Source organism: Oncorhynchus keta, chromosome 34, assembly GCF_023373465.1.
Source record: "Oncorhynchus keta strain PuntledgeMale-10-30-2019 chromosome 34, Oket_V2, whole genome shotgun sequence".
NCBI lineage: Eukaryota > Metazoa > Chordata > Actinopteri > Salmoniformes > Salmonidae > Oncorhynchus > Oncorhynchus keta.
In genome coordinates, this window is record NC_068454.1 from 24,921,778 (window position 1) to 24,942,239 (window position 20,462).

At 43.6% G+C, this 20,462-nt stretch overlaps 1 protein-coding gene and 1 long non-coding RNA gene across 6 annotated transcripts in view; one reads left to right on the forward strand and one right to left on the reverse strand.

Moving 5' to 3' along the window:
• The window catches only part of LOC118366852 (TBC1 domain family member 8-like), a 27,013-nt gene continuing 6,551 nt past the window's right edge, over positions 1–20,462 (reverse strand). For 4 of the 5 annotated variants that reach the window (XM_035749614.2, XM_035749615.2, XM_035749611.2 and 1 more), the window contains 15 exons: positions 15,911–16,118; positions 15,227–15,412; positions 14,921–15,073; positions 7,040–7,190; positions 5,232–5,446; positions 4,981–5,098; positions 4,012–4,297; positions 3,738–3,885; positions 3,542–3,640; positions 3,381–3,449; positions 2,997–3,243; positions 2,392–2,457; positions 2,118–2,204; positions 1,918–2,045; positions 1–1,813 (listed from right to left, as the gene is read on the reverse strand). In XM_035749614.2, coding sequence (XP_035605507.2) covers positions 1,349–1,813; positions 1,918–2,045; positions 2,118–2,204; positions 2,392–2,457; positions 2,997–3,243; positions 3,381–3,449; positions 3,542–3,640; positions 3,738–3,885; positions 4,012–4,297; positions 4,981–5,098; positions 5,232–5,446; positions 7,040–7,190; positions 14,921–15,073; positions 15,227–15,412; positions 15,911–16,118 — 2,626 coding nt within the window. In that variant the 3' untranslated portion in view covers positions 1–1,348. The remainder of the gene's footprint in view (positions 1,814–1,917; positions 2,046–2,117; positions 2,205–2,391; positions 2,458–2,996; positions 3,244–3,380; positions 3,450–3,541; positions 3,641–3,737; positions 3,886–4,011; positions 4,298–4,980; positions 5,099–5,231; positions 5,447–7,039; positions 7,191–14,920; positions 15,074–15,226; positions 15,413–15,910; positions 16,119–20,462) is intronic. The other variant, XM_035749612.2, reaches the window with a different exon arrangement.
• Positions 5,453–19,882, forward strand: LOC127915071 (uncharacterized). Its single transcript, XR_008090136.1, has 3 exons — positions 5,453–5,607; positions 17,542–17,708; positions 19,573–19,882. It is a non-coding gene; the product is annotated as an uncharacterized LOC127915071 (long non-coding RNA).

The following is a 20,462-nucleotide window of genomic DNA, read 5'->3' on the forward strand; positions in this document are numbered from 1 at the left end:
TGCAACATTGTTTTTAATGATTTACAAAGAAACCATGTCCGATATTTTGCAGCAGACACGTTAAAGAAGTGATAAATGGCCTGATTTGTGATAATGCACATCAAGTGAACTTGTGAGTGTGCACTATGAATAACATCAAGGTGCATCTGTAGGCAATTAGAAGGCATCAGACTGGTTCTGGAATAACCAAAACCTCAATTTAACACCACTACTGATTTGAAATGGAAAAATCAAGTTCTCTATATAGAAGACTTATTCAACTAAATCTGAGGCACAGCAGTTCCGTTTGTTTAGTATCAACTGATTTTAAGAAAGTGTGTAGGACTTTAGTCTATAACATAATACCGGTCACTTAGACTTAAGGCTTGAATGAAGAAATATGCTTGGTAGAATAATAAGGCTCAAACAGTTTTAGAACACCTAAAATAAGACTTCTTAAAGAACAAAATAATTCAATCAATACAGGATAAACACTATTGATTAATGTACCGCATTGTTGAGGAGCTAGCACAAGTATTTCACTGCACCTTTTATACTTGCTGTAAACCGTGACGAATGTGATTTGACAAAATATATAGGTGCACATTTTTAATGTGTCGCACATAAAAGCAAGATTCCAATGTCCATTATTGTATGACAAACATTTGGCAGTTAATAGTTCTTGACTCCTTGGGCTACATATAAAAAAAGGAAAATGAAAAAGCTTGCCAAAATGATACCCTGCAGGCGTACACGCATAACATATTTGGGCAGAAAAGAAAACTTGTCTGCTCTACTTGATTGGACAATATGGCAAACAAGTGTGTCACCAACCAGGCAGCCAATGTTAAGTCAAGTAATATGTCACTAAAACTGGGCACATTTGAGTTTGTTCCCATTTCATAGACCGGATGAAGCAGAATGAAAACGTGTGTATAAATACTGAGCAACGAAAAATAACCCTTTTCATGGTGCTATGTGTAGTGCATGGTGTGTGACGTTCTCACAGTAGTATATATGATTATGACTGATGCATCATGTAGTCTCTTGATTATCATGCATGTCTTGGTTTTGGTTAACCTGCTTTCAGACAGTTGTTGATCCCAAAAGACAAGGCCACCTTTCTTCACGGCTAAATCAGGAGAGGAAGACCTACACATCTACATTACTTCTCCTTTGTGCTCGACCAACGACTCAATATAGGCACATACGGACTCTTGGTACCCACTCATCCTTTTAAGACGGAGGACACAGACAACACTTATTGGGGACAAAGGTGCCTGGACAGCTAGATAAGAAACTAGATTGGAAGCCCAGTATTGGGTCACACTGTGGTTCTCACATCAAGGTTCTGTTGGTCATGTTGAATTCAGCTGGTCCCTTGCTGGAGCATAAGCAGACCAGCCCTTTCATGGTACTGTTTCACTTTTGCCTCAGCCACCTTTGCTGACAGGTCCATTGGTTTCTCAAAGAAGTTGACTAGCTGCTGTTCTGTGAGGAGAGAAGCCAGGATCTGAGCGTAGCTGACCGCCCACTCGCTCTGACTCTCAGACCCTGAACTCTTGCTGGTCCCCTCCTTTCTCTCTCCTTCTTCTTCTTCTTCTTCAGTGCTGAAGACAGGATGGTCTTCTTGACTCCCCTCCCTGTGATCGTCCTCTACCTCGTCCCCACCCTCGCTGCTGACCTCTGACCCTGAACAGCGGCTGCGGTGCCCGACCTCGCCGATCTGCAGCACCAGGCTGGTCACTGTAGCGATGGCCTGAAAGAGCTCATTCTCGTCTGGGTTGCCATGGAACATGCTGTAGAGGGTCTTACAGAACTGGATGAACTCCCTCTGTAGAAAACAATAATACAAGGTTATTGTGACTTACTTGGTACCTTTCAATGACTCTTTGTTTAATAGATCCCTGATTGAATTAAATGTTTTATTGTATGTACCTGGTTCATTGGAGGTACAGGTTGCTCCACATCCTTCTCCTTCTCTTTAGCCAGGTCTTTCAACATCTGTTTCAACTGTTCCTGAAAGTCTCTCATCTCCCCTTCAACATGAACACACACATCAGGAGCTACAATCAACGTGATAATCTAAACAGACCTGCGCTGTAAATGTGAATCTGGAACAGTGTGTGAATACTTACCATTGGGCAGCTCTACATGGAGTGGTCTGGTAGTGGACAGCTGAGGGCTCTTCAGTGGAGATGGGTCATCCTCACTCTCAGTCAGAGCTACAGGAAACAGTCCCATTATGAAGAATGTTCATCTCTAGTTAATTCATCAATCAAATATATTTTATAAGGTCCTTTTTACATCAGCAGTTATCATAAAGTGCACATGATATTTAAAGATAATAGCATGTCCAACTAAAGTACATGAAAGAGAAGCACAACACCACAGGAAGGATATGTGACCCACCTGGAGGTATGTGCAAACGATACAGTAGTCTGACCTTTTCATTCAGTTCCTCAAAGTATAGTGTATCTGAAACGGAGAGACAAACACACAGAAATGTCATTGGCCTTAAATCACAATGTGTGTCAATAAATGAAAGGTTAGTGCTTATACTGTCAGTAAATTCTAGGTTAGTGTTTATTCTGAATGATAGAGGGCCACAGAGGGAGCCCTTCAGATGTGTGAGTTTAAGAGGTGAATTTACATCATCTTGATCTTCCTCAACTTCAGTGGTTCTCACTGTACTGTACACAACATCTACTCCTAAAAGCCTTGGCTGGATATTGATTCCCATAAAAGCTTTGTGGGCTGAATTCCAGATGCCCATAAAAGCATAGTGGGCAGGTTTCCAATGTTCATGACTTATATGCCTTACAAGGGAATTTGAATGTGAGATAGCCTGGTGTTTGTTTTCTTGGTTTTTGTATATACTCGCAGGTACAGTCACGCACACAAACTCATATTACACACAGTCTCTCTTCAAGCACTCACTTACTCTCCCTCCCTTTAGACAAACACCCTCCCTCTCTTTCTCTTTCTCTTTCACACACAAACACTCGCTCACATACCCAGCCACCCAGCGAACTCTCTGAAGGTGATGAGTGAGTCTCTGTCCTGGTCCAGTAGCGTGAAGGTCCGGTGGGCAACGGTGTCAGTATGAAAGCCACAAAGCCAGGGAACCAGCAGCATGTACAGGCTCTTAAACTGGACCCGGTCCACTCTGTACTGCTCTACATAGGGCCGGCCTGGGTCATGGTGCTGGAGGGCCAATGTGGTGCCCCCATCGCCCCAGTACAGGTTGATGAAGTGCTCTGTCTATAAGACAAACAGAAACAGAAGTGTTGTTGTACAGTTGGACTATAAGCAGAGGATGTTATTATTGTGTTCTGGCAATGCCTTTCTTAGTGGTCCTGGGGAGATAAATGAAGGTGTATTGAATTGAACTGAAGTACCTTGAAGAGGTCGTAGACATCAGCCAGGTTTTCAGGGGAGAGAGAGACATCTGGGGTCACCACCCTGAGCTAAATACACAGAGAGGGAGGGGCAAGGTCAGAGAAGTTTGGAGAGGAAAAGCATAAGGTTTGTGACTGTTTATGTGAAATGAGAGAACCACCGCATTCTCCTTGGTGGTGTCCTCGTGTGCTTGGAGAACCTGGATCCGGTGTCTGCATCGCAACTTCTCTATTTGTCTCACCGTCAGGTCTCCAAATTTCTGACAAGACAGAACACACAACGAGAACAAAGATCAGCTCCACACTGTCACTACAACCCTCTGGTGGTGTGGAGGGAGTATTGCAGTGCTGTCTTACCTCATAGGAGTCAGCGATGAGGTCAGTGATCAGGGTGTGTTGTTTAACAGGCGGTCTGCCCTCCTCTTCCCCACTCTGAGACGAGAGAGGGTGAGGGGTAGGGGTAGGGGGAGATGGATCCTCATCGTACTTCACCTGGTCCAGAAAACTGTAGACAGAGCCAAGAGTAAAAATAAAAGGCATGATTAACTATTAACATCCCACACATCAGGGTTGGCCAATCTTGTCTACAGAGTGCCTGTGTGTGCAGGCTTTTGTTTCCGTCAAGCATTACCCAGTGAGGATCATGAGTGCCTGGCTGTCATCTGCACTAGCACACAGTGCCGTAGCATTAGCATCCAGCACAGCTAGCCCCAGCTGGAAGATGGCTTTGATGCCGTGAAAGAAGAAGCAGTCTACCACACAGACAGCGCTGCGGAAGGGAAGCACGCTGAGGAAGAGGGTGAGAAACCAGGACAGGGAGATGGAAGAGAGGGGGGAGAGGTCGGGAATGTGCTCGGCCAGCTCGGGAAGACGATCCCGGATCAGCTCTTCAAACACTGACTGGTCCACCTGAGCACCTGCAAACTCAAACACAAGTGGAAATCTACAATATTCTAGATAAACACACACATAGAAGCATAAAATAAAACATATTTTTTTATCCCATCGAAGGAAATGTTTTTTTTCTCATGGAAATACTATGGGTGCATACTCATGATGTATACTCACTGTGAAATATCCCAGATAAGTTATATTTTAAAGACTATTTGAGCCAGGAAGTTGCCTGGAGATTAACAATCTATTTTCTAAGGAGAATAAGTAAACAACTGTCCTTTCAAAGCAGAACAGGCCAGACACTCATTCAGACAGAACAGTTAAAGGAAGAGGAAATGACTTTGAACGCATTTCATATGCGCCATAAATAAATAGCAACACAAAGCAGAGGAAATTAGCTTGTGTTTCAGCACACGCTTCACATGGCTAAAGAAAGCCTTTGGATATTGTTGGCTCAAATGGCAGTCGGGGCAGAAAAACAGCCCTAACAGAATAAACATGCCACAAGGAAACCATATTCAAATCACCTAAACACCAGAACAGCTCTACAGGAAAATGCATGTGTACTAATAGTCTCTCTGCTGTGTCTTTGATAGTACTTCTCTAATGTACAATACTAGCTGAAGTAAACAAACCATCGCTGTAGTAAAAGTACTGTAGTAGCAGTAGCAGTGGTAAACCTATACAGGTCAGTTTGACATCTCACCTATGACTCTGCGGTTGAAGTAGTCAGGTAGCATTCTCTCACACACAGCCACTAGCAGTGAGAAGGCCTCCTCCTCTTTAGTGTACAGCAGCAGCACAGATGCCAGGATATTCATCGACTAAAAAGACAGACAGGCAGACAGTCAGTTATATTGTCTGTAACTGTATGGTTATGGACACTGGACACACTATACAGTTGACTGTACACATGTGCACACACTGTGACATACTGTATGGTGGTGGGTACCTTACCTGGCAGTAGCCAATCTTGGGGTTGCGGTGGGCATATGCGGTGAGGACACGGCGCAACGCGGCAATGCCTTTGACGTTCTGGAAGGCAGGGTGGTCTGGCAGAGAGCGGTGCAGGTCTCTCTCGATCTCCTCCGTGGCCAGACTGCTTTGCCCCATAGACTCTGTCACCAGCCCCGAGTAGTAGCCTGGGTGGGATGCCAACTCTGATGAAGCATCTGCGTTTCCAGGGGGAAAGGTATCAGTGTTACACAGCAACAGCATATAACTACATATATGAAGGCCTGGTCAAACAACATCCCCTTTCCCTTTCCTTTCCATCTAAAAGGAATGGATAAATCACCTTTCCGGTTCTTTCAGATCTGCAAACACCAAAAAGGTAGGGATTACTTTGGGATTACGCAAGACTTTAGTTCTGGGTTAACCGAGATGACTTTGGGACAAGGCTTGTTTTTTTTTAAACTAGCTCTTTCCCTTTGTTGACTCCCCCTCTAGGATGTGAAAGGATGCTTTCAGATCATTGAGAGGGAGTAAACATGGACCTAGGATAGTTTGATATGGGGCCAAATAAAACAGTCTGTTCAGTTCTATCCCAGTGAGTGGTGAAGCCACAATCGGTTGCCTGTCTGTTTCTGGTGCAGTGTGTGCAGAGTGCTCACAGGCCTAATTGCTTGTTTCCATTGGAGATGTGGTCACAAGTTATTTGTATGCCCACTAAATCCTGCTGCTCTGGATTCCATATTACATTCAATTTGATGCTAACAGTTATGGCAAAGTAGGGTCCCAGAGAATGGACTCTACAATGTTCTAAAAAAGGGAACTGCTTGCCTGGTAAAAGCCACTCCACAAACTTTAAGATAAAATGGCACATACTAGAATTGCTAGGTATGGTACAGTACACAGGAAAGGAACGGAAAGTAGGCAGTAGAACAGAACAGCACTCTCTCTCTCTCCCTCCTGGAAGCAACGTCAGCATAAGAACTGTTCGTCGGGAGCTTCATGAAAAGGGTTTCCATGGCCGAGCAGCCGAGCAGCCGCACACATGCCTAAGAACATCATGCACAATGCCAAGCGTTGGCTGGAGTGGTGTAAAGCTTGCCGCCTATGGACTCTGGAGCAGTGGAAACGCGTTCTCTGGAGTGATGAATCGCGCTTCACCGTCTGGCAGTCCGATGGACGAATCTGGGTTTGGCGAATGCCAGGATGACACTACCGAACCGAATGCATATTGCCAACTGTAAAGTTTGGTGGAGGAGGAATAATAGGGCTGCTTTTCATGGCCCCTTAGTTCCAGTGAAGAGAAATCTTAACGTTACAGCATACAATGACATTCTAGACAATTCTGTGAATACAGATTTGTAGCAACAGTTTGGTGAAGGCCCTTTCCTTTTTCAGCATGACAATGCCCTCAAGCACAAAGCAAGGTCCATACAGAAATGGCTTGTCAAGATCGGTGTTGAAGAACTTGACTTGCCTGCACAGAGCCCTGACTTCAACCCCATTTAACACCTTTGGGATGAATTGGAATGCCGACTGCCAGCCAGGCCTAATCACCCAACATCAGTGCCCGACCTCACTAATGCTTATGGCTGAATGGAAGCAAGTCTCCGCAGCAATGTTACAATATCTAGTGGAAAGCCTTCCCAGAATAATGGAGGCTGTTATAGCAGCAAAGGGGTGGACCAACTTATTAATGCCCATGATTTTGGAATGAGATGTTCAACGAGCAAGTGTCCTAATACTTTTAGTCATGTAGTGTATGTGGCCTGTTGATATAGTAACCAATAACCTCAGACTCCTCCGTCCCTCACCAGAGAAGGTCATCCATAGCTCTCCCCGTAGCGACTCTGGTATCCCCATGGCAACCAGCTTCTGGATCTTCTCTGTGCGGAACATGTGGACGCCTCGACCGTACTCCGGGAAGTGGTCCTCCCATAGACGCTCTTTCACCTGCTCCATGGTCTACAGGACACACACATAACCTTCAGCAAATTGAATATAGTACTGTAAGCACATTCTTAGCACTATTAACCGCAATAGCCGTGGCCTGTATTAGGAGGTCAAGTTACCCATGATGCCAGCCAGGGGAGAACAGGGATCAATATGTGTAAATAATAAAAGAGATGTACAGAGTCACAACTTGATCCCAGACCTGCCACTTTATCACATTTAGCATACCCTGGTTTCCAGTCTGTTTCTGATTCGTTCTACTACATTTTTGGTATGACAACAACAAAGGAGTTGCTGTGTCGTTCTTGAATTACGTTGGCATTAGTTTTTTATGTATGCGGGTACATCTACCCATCCTGAATCTACGAATATGGTAGCTTAATGACTTTAAATAATTTTGTGCGACCATTAGGAGTGAATCATGAATCATGGTAACACCAATGAGACAATTTAGGTAAATTAGTATTTTATGAAATTAATGCCACAAAAGTTCCTCAATTCTTTAAAAATAATTTACTAAACCGATATGATTCATAATTTTGCTCACAATGTTATTTACCTTAATTTAAATTGACTAACACCAATACACTTTGGAACAAATAAATCAATCATGTACACTGTTTAGCAGTGTTATATGTGTTATATGTTATATGTGCAACCAGAGGGAAAAACATTCTATAGACCACCTTTCCTCCACACACAGAAACACGTACAAAGCTCTCCCTCGCCCTCCATTTGGCATATCTGACCATAATTCTATCCTCCTGATTCCTGCTTACAAGCAAAAATTTAAGCAGGAAGCACCAGTGACTCGATCTATAAAAAAGTGGTCAGATGAAACAGATGCTAAACTACAAAATTGTTTTGCTAGCACAGACTGGAATATGTTCCAGGATTCTTCCGATGACATTTAGGAATAAACCACATCAGTCACTGGCTTTATCAATAAGTGCATCGAGGACGTCGTCCCCACAGTGACTGTACGTACAGTTGAAGTCGGAAATGTACATACACTTAGTTTAGAGTCATTAAAACTTGTTTTAAACCACAAAACAAATTTCTTGTTAACAAACTATATTTTTGGCAAGTCGGTTAGGACATCTAATTTGTGCAATGACACAAGTAATTTTTCCAACAATTGTTTACAGACAGATTATTTCACTTATAATTCCCTGTATCACAATTCCAGTGGGTCAAAAGTTTACATACACTAAATTGACTGTCGCTTTAGAAGCTTCTGATAGGCAAATTGAAATTATTTGAGTATATTGGAGGTGTACCTGTGGGTGTATTTCAAGGCCTACCTTCAAACTCAGTGCCTCTTTGCTTGACATCATGGGAAAATCCAAATAAATCAGCCAAGGCCTCGGAAAAAAAAATCTCAGAAAAAAAATTGTAGACCTCCACAAGTCTGATTCATCCTTGGGAGCAATTTCCAAACGCCTGAAGGTACCACGTTCATCTGTACAAACAATAGTACGCAAATATAACCACGATGGAACCATGCAGCCGTTATACCGCTCTCTGTCTACTAGAGATGGACGTACTTTGGTGCGAAAAGTGCAAATCAATCCCAGAACAGTAAAATACCTTGTGAACGTACCAAGCCTCCCCAGCTTCCCCTTCACCCAAATCCAGACAGCAGATGTTCTGAAAGAGCTGCAAAACCTGGACCCGTACAAATCAGCTGGGCTAGACAACCTGGACCCTCTCTTTCTAAAACTATCTGCCGCCATTGTTGCAACCCCTATTACCAGCCTGTTCAACCTCTCTTTCGTATCGTCCGAGATCCCTAAAGATTGGAAAGCTGCCGCGGTCATCCCCCTCTTCAAAGGGGTGACACCCTAGACCCAAACTGTTACAGACCTATATCCATCCTGCCCTGCCTATCTAAAGTCTTCGAAAGCCAAGTTAATAAACAGATCACTGATAATTTCGAATCCCACCGTACCTTCTCCATTGTGCAATCCGGCTTCCGAGCCGGTCACGGGTGCACCTCAGCCACGCTCAAGGTACTAAACGATATCATAACCGCCATCGATAAAAGACAGTACTGTGCAGCCGTCTTTATCTACCTGGCCATGGCTTTTGACTCTGTCAATCACCGTATTCTTATCGGCAGACTCAATAGCCTTGGTTTTTCTAATGACTGCCTCGCCTGGTTCACCAACTACTTTGCAGACAGAGTTTAGTGTGTCAAATCGGAGGGCATGTTGTCCGGACCTCTGGCAGTCAGGGTTCAAGCCTTCCTTTTCCCTGTATATATCAATGATGTCGCTCTTGCTGCGGGCGATTTCCTGAACCACCTCTACGCAGACGACACCATTTTGTATACTTCTGGCCCTTGCTTGGACACTGTACTAACTAACCTCCAATCTAGCTTCAATGCCATACAACACTCCTTCCGTGGCCTCCAACTGCTCTTAAAAGCTAGTAAAACCAAATGCATGCTTTTCAACCGTTCGCTGCCCGCACCCGCCCGCCCGACTCGCATCACCACCCTGGACGGTTCCGACCTAGAATATGTGGAAAACTATAAATACCTAGGGTGTCTGGCTAGACTGTAAACTCTCCTTCCAGACTCATATTAAACATCTCCAATCAAAAATAAAATCTAGAATCTGCTTTCTATTTCGCAACAAAGCCTCCTTCACTCACGCCACCAAACTTACCCTAGTAAAACTGACTATCCTACCGATCCTCGACTTCGGCGATGTCATCTACAAAATAGCTTCCAACACTCTACTCAGCAAACTGGATGCAGTCTATCACAGTGCCATTCGTTTTGTTAACAAATCACCTTATACCACCCACCACTGCGACCTGTATGCTCTAGTCGGCTGGCCCTCGGTACATATTCGTCGCCAGAACCACTGGCTCCAGGTTATCTATAAGTCTATGCTAGGTAAAGCTCCGCCTTATCTCAGTTCCCTAGTCACGATAACAACACACACCCATAGCACACATTCCAGCAGGTATATCTCACTGATCATCCCCAAAGCCAACACCTCATTTGGCCGCCTCTCCTTCTCGTTCTCTGCTGCCAGTGACTGGAACGAATTGCAAAAATTGCTGAAGTTGGAGACTTCTATTTCCCTTACCAACTTTAAACATAAACTATCTGAGCAGCTAACCGATCGCTGCAGCTGTACATAGTCCATCTGTAAATAGCCCCCCCCCCAATCTATCTACCTCATCCCCATACTGTTTTTATTTGATTTACTTTTCTGATATTTTGCACACCACTATCTCTACTTGCACATCATCATCTGCTCATTTATCACTCCAGTGTTAATCTGCTAAATTGTAACTATTCACTCCTATGGCCTATTATTGCCTACCTCCTCATGCCTTTTGCACACACTGTATATAGACTATATTTTTTCTACTGTGTCATTGATTTGTTTATTGTGTTATTGGCAAGGAAGGAAGAAGCCACGGCTCCAAAACTGCCATAAAAAAGCCAGACTACGGTTTGTAACTGCACATGGGGACAAAGATCGTACTTTTTGGAGAAATGTCCTCTGGTCTGATGAAGCTGTTTGGCAATAATAACCATTGTTATGTTTGGAGGAAAAAGGGGGAGGCTTGCAAGCCGAAGAACACCATCCCAACCATGACGCACGGGGGTGGCAGCATCATGTTGTGGGTGTGCTTCGCTGCAAGAGGGACTGGTGCACTTCACAAAATAGATTGCATCATAAGGCTGGAAAATGACGTGGATATTTTGAAGCAACATCTCAAGACACCAGTCAGAAAGTTAAATCTTGGTCACAAATGGTCTTCCAAATGGACAATGACCCCAAGCATACTTCCATAGTTGTGGCAAAATGGCTTAAGGACAACAAAGTCAAGGAATTGGAGTGGCCATCACAAAGCCCTGACCTTAATCCTATAGAACATTTGTGGGCAGAACTGAAAAAGTGTGTGCGAGCAAGGAGGCCAACAAACCTGACTCAGTTACACCAACTCTGTCAGGAGGAATGGGCAAAAATTCACCCAACTTATTGTGGGAAGCTTGTGGAAGGCTACTCGAAATGTTTGACCCAAGTTAAACAATTTAAAGGCAATGCTACCAAATAGTAATTGAGTGTATGTACATTTCTGACTCACTGGGAATGTGATGAAAGAAATAAAAGCTGAAGTGAATAATTCTCTCTACAATTATTCTGACATTTCACATTCTTAAAATAAGTGGTGATCCTAACTTGTTTTATTTTACTAGGCAAGTCAGTTAAGAACAAACTCTTATTTTCAATGACGTTCTAGGAACAGTGGGTTAACTGCTTTGTTCAGAGAGAACAGATTTTTTACCTTGTCAGCTCTGGGATTTGATCTTGCAACCTTCCAGTTACTAGTCCAATGCTCTAACCACAAGGCTACCTGCTGTCCCGACCTAAGACAGGGAAGTTTTACTAGGATTACATGTCAGGAATTGTGAAAACCTGAATTTAAATGTATTTGGCTAAGGTGTACAACCTCCCACTTCAACTGTACATACCCCAACCAGAAGCCATGGATTACAGGCAACATTCAAACAGAGCTAAAGGGGAGAGCTGCCGCTTCCAAGGAGCGGGACTCTAACCCGGAAGCTTATAAGAAATCCCGCTATGCCCTCCGACGAACCATCAAACAGGCAAAGTGTCAATACAGGACTAAATCGAATCGTACTACACCAGCTCCGACGCTCGTCGGATGTGTCAGGGCTTGCAAACTATTACAGACTACAAAGAGAAGCACAACCGAGAGCTGCCCAGTGACATGAGCCTACCAGACAAGCTAAATAACTTCTATGCTCGCTTTGAGGCAAATAACACTGAAACCTGCATGAGAGCACCAGCTGGTCCGGATGACTGTGTGATCACGCTCTCCTTAGCCGATGTGAGTAAGACCTTTAAACAGGTCAACATTCACAAGGCCGCAGGGCCAGAAAGATTACCAGGACGTGTACTCCGAGCATGCGCTGACAAAGTGTCTTCACTGACATTTTCAACCTCTCCCTGTCTGAGTCTGTAATACCAACATGTTTCAAGCAGACCACCATAGTCCCTGTGCCCAAGAACACTAAGGTGACCTGCCTAAATGACTACCGACCCGTAGCACTCACGTCTGTAGCCATGAAATGCTTTGAAAGGTTGGTCATGGCTCACATTAACACCATTATCCCAGAAACCCTAGACCCACTCCAATTTGCATACCGCATCAACAGATCCACAGATGATGCAATCTCTATTGCACTCCACACTGCTCTTTCACACCTGGACAAAAGGAACACCTGTGTGAGAATGCTATTCATTGACTATAGCTCAGCGTTCAACACCATAAGCTAAGGACCATGGGACTAAACACCTCCCTCTGCAACTGGATCCTGGACTTCCTGACGTGCCGCCCCCAGGTGGTAAGGGTAGGTAACAACACATCCGCCATGCTGATCCTCAACACGGGGGCCCCTCAGGGGTGCGTGCTCATTCCCCTCCTGTACTGCCTGTTCACTCATGACTGCATGTCCAGGCACGACTCCAACACCATCATTAAGTTTGCTGATGACAACAGTGGTAGGCCTGATCACTAGCAACAATGAGACAGCCTATAGGGAGGAGGTCAGAGACCTGACCGTGTGGTGCAAGGACAACAACCTCTCCCTCAACGTGACCAAGACAAGGCAGATGATTGTGGACTACAAGAAAAGGAGGACCGAGCACGCCCCCATTGTAATCGACGGGGCTGTAGTGGAGCAAGTTCAGAGCTTCAAGTTCCTTGGCGTCCACATCACCAACAAACTAACATGGTCCAAGCACACCAAGACAGTCGTGAAGAGGGCACAACAAAACCTATTCCCCCTCAGGAGACTGGAAAGATTTAAAATGGGTTCTCAGATCCTCGAAAGTTTTTACAGCTGCAGCATCGAGAGCATCCTGACAGGTTGCATAACTGCCTGCGGCCTCCGACCGCAAGGCACTACAGAGGGTAGTGTATACGGCCCAGTACATCCCCAGGGCTAAGCTTCCCGCCATCCAGGACCTCTATACCAGGCAGGGTCAGAGGAAGGCCCTAAAAATTGTCAAAGACTCCAGCCACTCTAGCCATAGACTGTTCTCTCTGCTACCGCACGGCAAGCGGTACCGGAGCGCCAAGTCTAGGTCCAAGAGAATTCTAACTAGCTTCTACCCCCAAGCCATAAGACTCCTGAACAGCTAATCAAATAGCTAACCAACACATCCTCCGAGAGCAACTTCTCCCAAACATCCAGGAACAGTTTGGTGACAAACAATGCCTTTTCCAGTATGATGGAGCACCTTGCCATAAGGCAAAAGTGATAACTAAGTGTCTCGGGGAACAAAATATTAATATTTTGGGTCCATGGCCCGGAAACTCCCCAGATCTTAATCCCATAGAGAACTTGTGGTCAATCCTCAAGAAGCGGGTAGACAAATAAAACCCCACAAATTTTGACAAACTCCAAGCATTGATTACGCAAGAATGGGCTGCCATCAGTCAGGATGTGGCCCAGAAGTTAATTGACAGCATGCCAGGGCGGATTGCAGAGGTCTTGAAAAAGAAGGGTCAACACTGGATATATTGACTCTTTGCATCAACTTCGTGTAATTGTAAATAAAATCCTTTGATACTTATGAAATGCTTGTAATTATACTTCAGTATACCATAGTAACATCTGACAAAAAGATCTAATATCTAAACTTTGAACATTTATATTTGTGTCATTCTCAAAACTTTTGGCCACGACTGTACATATTACCTGGACACCGGTGCCCCCACACATTGACACATTGACTCTGTACCGGTACTCCCTGTCTATAGCCCAGCTATTGTTATTTACTGCTGTTCTTTCATTATTTAAAGAGCAGCAGTAAATAAGGTGGTAACACCAATGACATAAAACTGAGTGACACACATTATACTGGTAAAAATAGGGTATTTTAATAGCCTTATTTGTTTTTGTTGATCTATACAATATATTAAATACTTTTGTTCACTGTCTAGGATTCAAAATAGTAGATAGATATCTCTAAATCCCCAAAACATTTCACTATACCTCTCTGTACATATCACCAGTGGGACAAGACAATTTGCTTGCCTCCAGTAGTTTTTTACAATGAATACAAATAAATGTTTTGCAGTATAAAGGACTTACATATGCTCTTATTAAATAACAGTCAAATAAATAGAACATTTATTTGTAATGTTTTTGTAATTTTAAAGTGTTTTTACATGGTGCCAAAATCAAGGGACAGCATTTACCACCGGAATCCAAGAATCACCCTATTTCAACTAGAAACTGGAAACCAAGCGAAACCTTAAACCAGTCCTAATTCACAATGCTAAACATCAAGCCTATGTAACAGTATAACTTTATACCGTCCTCTCATCCATACCCGGGAGCGAACCAGGGACCCTCTGCACACATCAAAAACAGTCACCCATGAAGCATCGTTACCCATTGCTCCACAAAAGCCGCAGCCCTTGCAGAGCAAGGGGAACCACTACTTCAAGGTCACAGAGCAAGTGACGTCACCGATTGAAACACTATTTAGCGAGCAGCACCGCTAACTAAGCTAGCCGTTTCACATCTGTTACACCTAGACTGAAAACACATTGGCCAATGTAGTCCTGATATGGCTGCAGACACCATTATTATGGTATCTGCTATCTAAACACCATAATAATAGAGGCCCTATTCATATCAGGGCTACAGCCTATGGTGCGCCAGTTTCCATACTCACAGCCGTGCTGTTGTTGGGGTCAGGTTGAGAGTGATGGTAGCATGCCATCAGAGCCTCTGTGTTCACTGTTTGACGTAGTGCTCTCTCCTCGATATCCTCCCCGTCACAGTACATGGTGTCATAGCAGAAGGTGTAGTAGGGAGACGAGGAGGTCTGGAGCAGCCAAACACCAGAATTAGTCAAATATACACAATTAATATGCAGCAATTCTGCTTTGTGGACTAGGCCTGTTGGGCATCACCATGAGATGTGATGTGTGTAATTGACAACAGACATTTAGCAGTTAGTAGTGTTGCTGTAGCATACCAGAGATTTCTTGCTGCGGAACATGGAGTGTTTCCACTGGAGGGCTCTGAGGCGTGATGTCAGGCCGTCCACCAGGCTGTCTCTGTCCTGCAGCTCGATCAGCTGGAAGGCTTTCTTACTCCTCACGCTGACGATCACTGGGTTCGGCAGCAGGCTGGTGCTCTCCGCCTTCTCTATGGAGATCACCTGACAATAAAACAGGAGGAGACAGGGGTCAGAGGTGAACAGCCAAAGAAATAACTGTAGCGCTATTTACTTGTAAAACAGTAATAACACAGTAATAAACTATGAATAGCTTTTATGTATAGCAGAGCCATACATACATTTATATATAGCTTCATGTATGACTGACTGGTATATAATGTAGATAACCATGGTAAAGCTAAAGGTGTAAACTCTAACACTTCCAACAACACTGTGTAAACAGCAGTAGCCACATTCCACCTACGTTACACTTTAACCAGCAGAGAAGCAGGGTCAACATAGTATGTAGCCAAAATACACCACCGCTCCAAAATACACTACCTCTAGCACAAAATACACTGCAGTACACTGATAAAGGCTCTCCTCTGGGAAGGCTGGATTAACCTTAAGAGCTTAGCTAGGGGAACTAGTGAGGGATTTTTGTGTGAGACCTTTCTATAAATCAAATAGGGAGGCACTGCAATATGGTACAATGGGTACCTCTGAGAGAGGGATAAGCAGGCTGCAGTGGCCCTCCTCTCGGCTGGCGAAGCATAGGTAGCTGTCGGTGGTGAAGAGTGTTCCTGTCGTGTGACAGCGGGCATGGGGCGTCCACACTGAACACAGCGCCACCTCCTGAAGACGTTCGCCCCGTGGTAGCCGAAATAGAGCCAGGACATACGTCCTTAACGCCTGCTCCTCCAGAACCCTGAGGGGGAAGAGTTAGAGGGACACTCAGAAAGAGATACTTAGCTGGCAGGGGGGAAACAGATACAGTGAAACGTTCTGTTGCAAATGAGTGACAGCTAGGAATTCAACCTCCAGGATAGAGAGAAGGAGACAAACGTAAATGATAGATTGTGGGTGAATCCTCAAGGCCTTGTTGCCTTTAGTGACCTAGACATTTCTGACAGAGAGTCAGGAAAACTTGAATGGTAATTCCACCCATTTTCAATCTCATATTCATTATCTCCAGCACAATACAAGTGTCTACATATGTGGAAATGGCGTATTTCTACATTTACTTCTACTCAATGACATCATCAAAAGTTTAAACATTTAAAAAACATTGATTTTCAAACACTATGAGATTCACGGTGACGTGGGGAGCAGGAAAATACCATCCTTATGGCTAGAAACTCATTGCAGGTTTTAAAAATCACAGTTTCTTTACTTTTAATCGTACCCTGGTGGTTTAGGACATTTTGTTCTTATCTTTTTAACCAATGATCATAGAATCGCGTTTTCAAATCAAATCTTATTTGTCACATGCGCCGAATACAACCTTACCAACTGGAGCCTCGCGAGTGGCGCAGTGGTCTAAGGCATTGCATTGCAGTGCTTGAGGCGTCACTACAGATCCAGGTTCGACCCCAGGCTGTGTCACATCTGGCCGTGACCGGGGGTCCCATAGGGCGGCACACAATTAGCCCAGCGTAATCCGGGTTAGGGGAGGGTTTGGCTAGGGGGGGCTTTACTTGGCTCATCGTGTTCTAGTGACGCCTTGTGGCGGGCCGGGCACCCGCAGGCTGATTTCGATCGTCAGTTGAATGGTGTTTCCTCGACACATTGGTGCAGCTGGCTTCCAGGTTAAGTGGGCGGGTGTTAAGGAGAGCAGTTTAGCGAGTCATGTTTCGGTGGATGCATGACTCGACCTTCGTCGCTCCCAAGCCCATTTGGGAGTTGCAGCAATGAGACAAGATCGTAACTGGATCACAATTTGATTTTTCGAAAATGGTGGAGAAATAGATGGACAAAAAAATTAAATAATAATAATTTACTAATTAAACTAAATGAAAAATAGTAACACAATAAATTAACAATAATGAGGCTATTTACAAGGGATACCAGTACTGAGTCAATGTACGGGGTAGTCGAGGTAATTGAATACCCCGTACCGGTCAAACATTTTAGAACACCTACTCACACAAGGATTTTTCTTTATTTTGACTATAATAATAGTGAAGACATCAAACTATGAAATAACACGTGTCACACCCTGATCTGTTTCAACTGTCTTTGTGATTTGTCTCCACCCCCCTCCAGGTGTCGCCCATCTTCCCCATTATCCCCTGTGTATTTATACCTGTGTTCTCTGTTTGTCTGTTGCCAATTTGTCTTGCTTTTTCCAGTCTCTCTTTTATCACCCTCCTGGTTTTGACCCTTGCCTGTCCTGACTCTGAGCCCGCCTACCTGACCACTATGCCTGCCCCTGACCCTGAGACTGCCTGCCGACCTGTCCCTTTGCCCCCCTCTGGATCACCGACCTCTGCCTTACCCTGAGCCTGCCTGCCGTCCGGTACTGTTGCCCCTCATCTGGTTTACTGAACCCTGTCTGCCTTGACCTGTCTACCGCCTGCCCCTGTTGAAATATGTTTATTCGACGTGGTCTGCATCTGGGTCTTACCTTCATACCTGATAATATGGAATCATGTAGTTACCGATTATTTATTTTTTTAACAAATCTAAATATATTTTACATTTCGGATTCTTCACAGTAGCCACCCATTGCATTTATGACAGCTTTGCACACTCTTGGCATTCTCTCAACCAGCTTCACCTGGAATCCTTTTCCAACAGTCTTGAAGAAGTTCCCACATATGCTGAGCTCTTGTTGGCTGCTTTTCCATCACTCTGTGGTCAGACTCATCCCAAACCATCTCAATTTGGTTGAGGTTGGGGGATTGTGGAGGCCAGGTCATCTGATGCAGCACTCCATCACTCTCCTACTTGGTCAAATAGCCATTACACAACCTGGAGGTGTGTTGGGTCATTTTCCTGTTGAAAAACAAATGATAGTCCGACTAAGTGCAAAGCAGATGGGATGGCGTATCGCTGCAGAATGCTGTGGTAGCCACAGTGGTTAAGTGTGCTTTGAATTCTAAATGAATCACAGAGTGCCACCAGTAAAGCATCCCCACACCATAACACCTCCTCATCCATGCTTTACGATGGGAAATGCACATGCAGATATCATCCGTTCTCCCACACCGCGTCTCACAAAGACACGGCAGTTGGAACCAAAAATCTCAAATTTGGACTCCAGAGGAAAGGACAAATTTCCACCGGTCTAATGTCCATTGGTCGTGTTTCTTGGCCCAAGCAAGTCCCTTCTTCCTATTGGTGTCCATTAGTAGGGGGTTTCTTTGTAGCAATTCGACCATTAAGGCCTGATTCACAGTCTCCTGTGAACAGTTGATGTTGAGATGAGTCTGTTACTTGAACTCATTTATTTGGGCTGCAATTTCTGAGGCGTGTAACTCTAATGAAGTTATCCTCTACAGTAGAGGTAACTCTGGGTCTTCCTTTCCTGTGGTGGTCCTCATGAGAGCCAGTTGCATCATAGCGCTTGATGGCTTTTGCAACTGCATTTGAAGAAACTTTCAAAGTTCTTGAAATGTTCCATATTGACTGACCTTCATGTCTGAAAGTGATGATGGACTGTAGTTTTTCTTTGCTTATTTGAGCTGTTCTTGCCATTATATGGACTTGGTATTTTACCAAATAGGGCTGTCTTCTGTATACCCCCTTAAGATGGAAAGAAATTCCACAAATTAACTTTTAAGAAGACACACCTGTTAATTGAATTGCATTCCAGATGACTACCACATTAAGCTGGCTGAGGGAATGCCAAGAGTGTGCAAAGCTGTCATCAAAGAAAAGGGTGACTATTTGAAGAATCTCAAATATAAAATATATTTTGATTTGTTTGACACTTTTTTGGTTACTACATGATCCATATGTGTTATTTCATAGTTTTGATGTCTTCACTATTATTCTACAATGTAGAACATAGTCAAAATAAAGAAAACCCTTGAATGAGTAGGTGTTCTAAAACTTTTGACCAGTAGTGTACATGTAGGTAAGGATAAAGTGACGGAATAGATAATAAACAGAGAGTAGCAGCAGCATATGTGAAGAGTGTGAAAGATTGTGAATGTATATCTGCAGTGGTGGAAAAAGTACCCAACTGTCATACTTGAGTAAAAATACCTTAATAGAAAATGACTCAAGTAAAAGCAAAATTATTATTGAGTATGAGTCTAAAAGTATTTGTTTTAAAATATACACAAGTATCAAAAGTAAAAGTATAAATAATTCAACTTTTCTGATGTTAAAAAACCTGATGACACTATTTTCTTGTTTTGTTTTTTTTCATTTAGGGAAAGCCACGGACACAGTAGAGATGACCAGGGATGTTCAGTTGATAAGTGCTTGGATTTCACAATTTTCCTGTCCTGCTGTAAGGTTCTGCTTTTCTTTTCTTAAGTCAACCTTGTGTTCTTTTTCTTGTGTTCTTGAACATAGCCCTGTTTATTTGTGTTCTGGAACGTAGCCCTGTCTTTCATTTTTGGTCATTGATTTCACCTGTGTTTGTTTCTCACTAGCTCCTTATTTAGTTAATTTATTTCTGTTTGTATGGTTGTGAGGTATTGTTTGTTTTTGACTGCCTACCTGTGTTTGACCATTGCCTGTGACCACGATTCCTGACTTCTGCGAAGTATTAATAAACATCTGTGTGTGAATCTACACCTTTTTCTACCTGAGGATTCATTACACCTGCTAAGCATTCAAAATTTAACGTGTACTTTCTGGTGTCAAGGAAAATGTATGGAGTAAAAAGTACTATATTTTCTTAAGCAATGTAGTGAAGTAAAAGTAGTTAAAAATATAAATAGTAAAGTACAGGTATCCCCCAAAAAAGACTTAAGTAGTACTTTAAAGTATTTTTACGTTAGTAGTTTACACTACTGTATGTGTGTGTGTTGGAATGTCAGTGTAGTATGTGTGAGTGTGTGGCTAGAGTTCAGTGAGTGTACCTCAAGCCTGTGCAAGAGAAAAATTAGAAAGGAGTCATGTAGACACTGTTTTGGTGCTGGAGATAATGAATACGAGGTTAAAAAGAGTTGCTCTTGAAATAATCCACATGTACCCACAGACAATTAGATAAAGGCAGACTATTTTGGTCACTACAATTTAGGTCAGGTAATTTTTCACTTCCTGTTATGGTATTGTGATGAGGAATTTACATAAAGTCACTAGTTTGAATGAT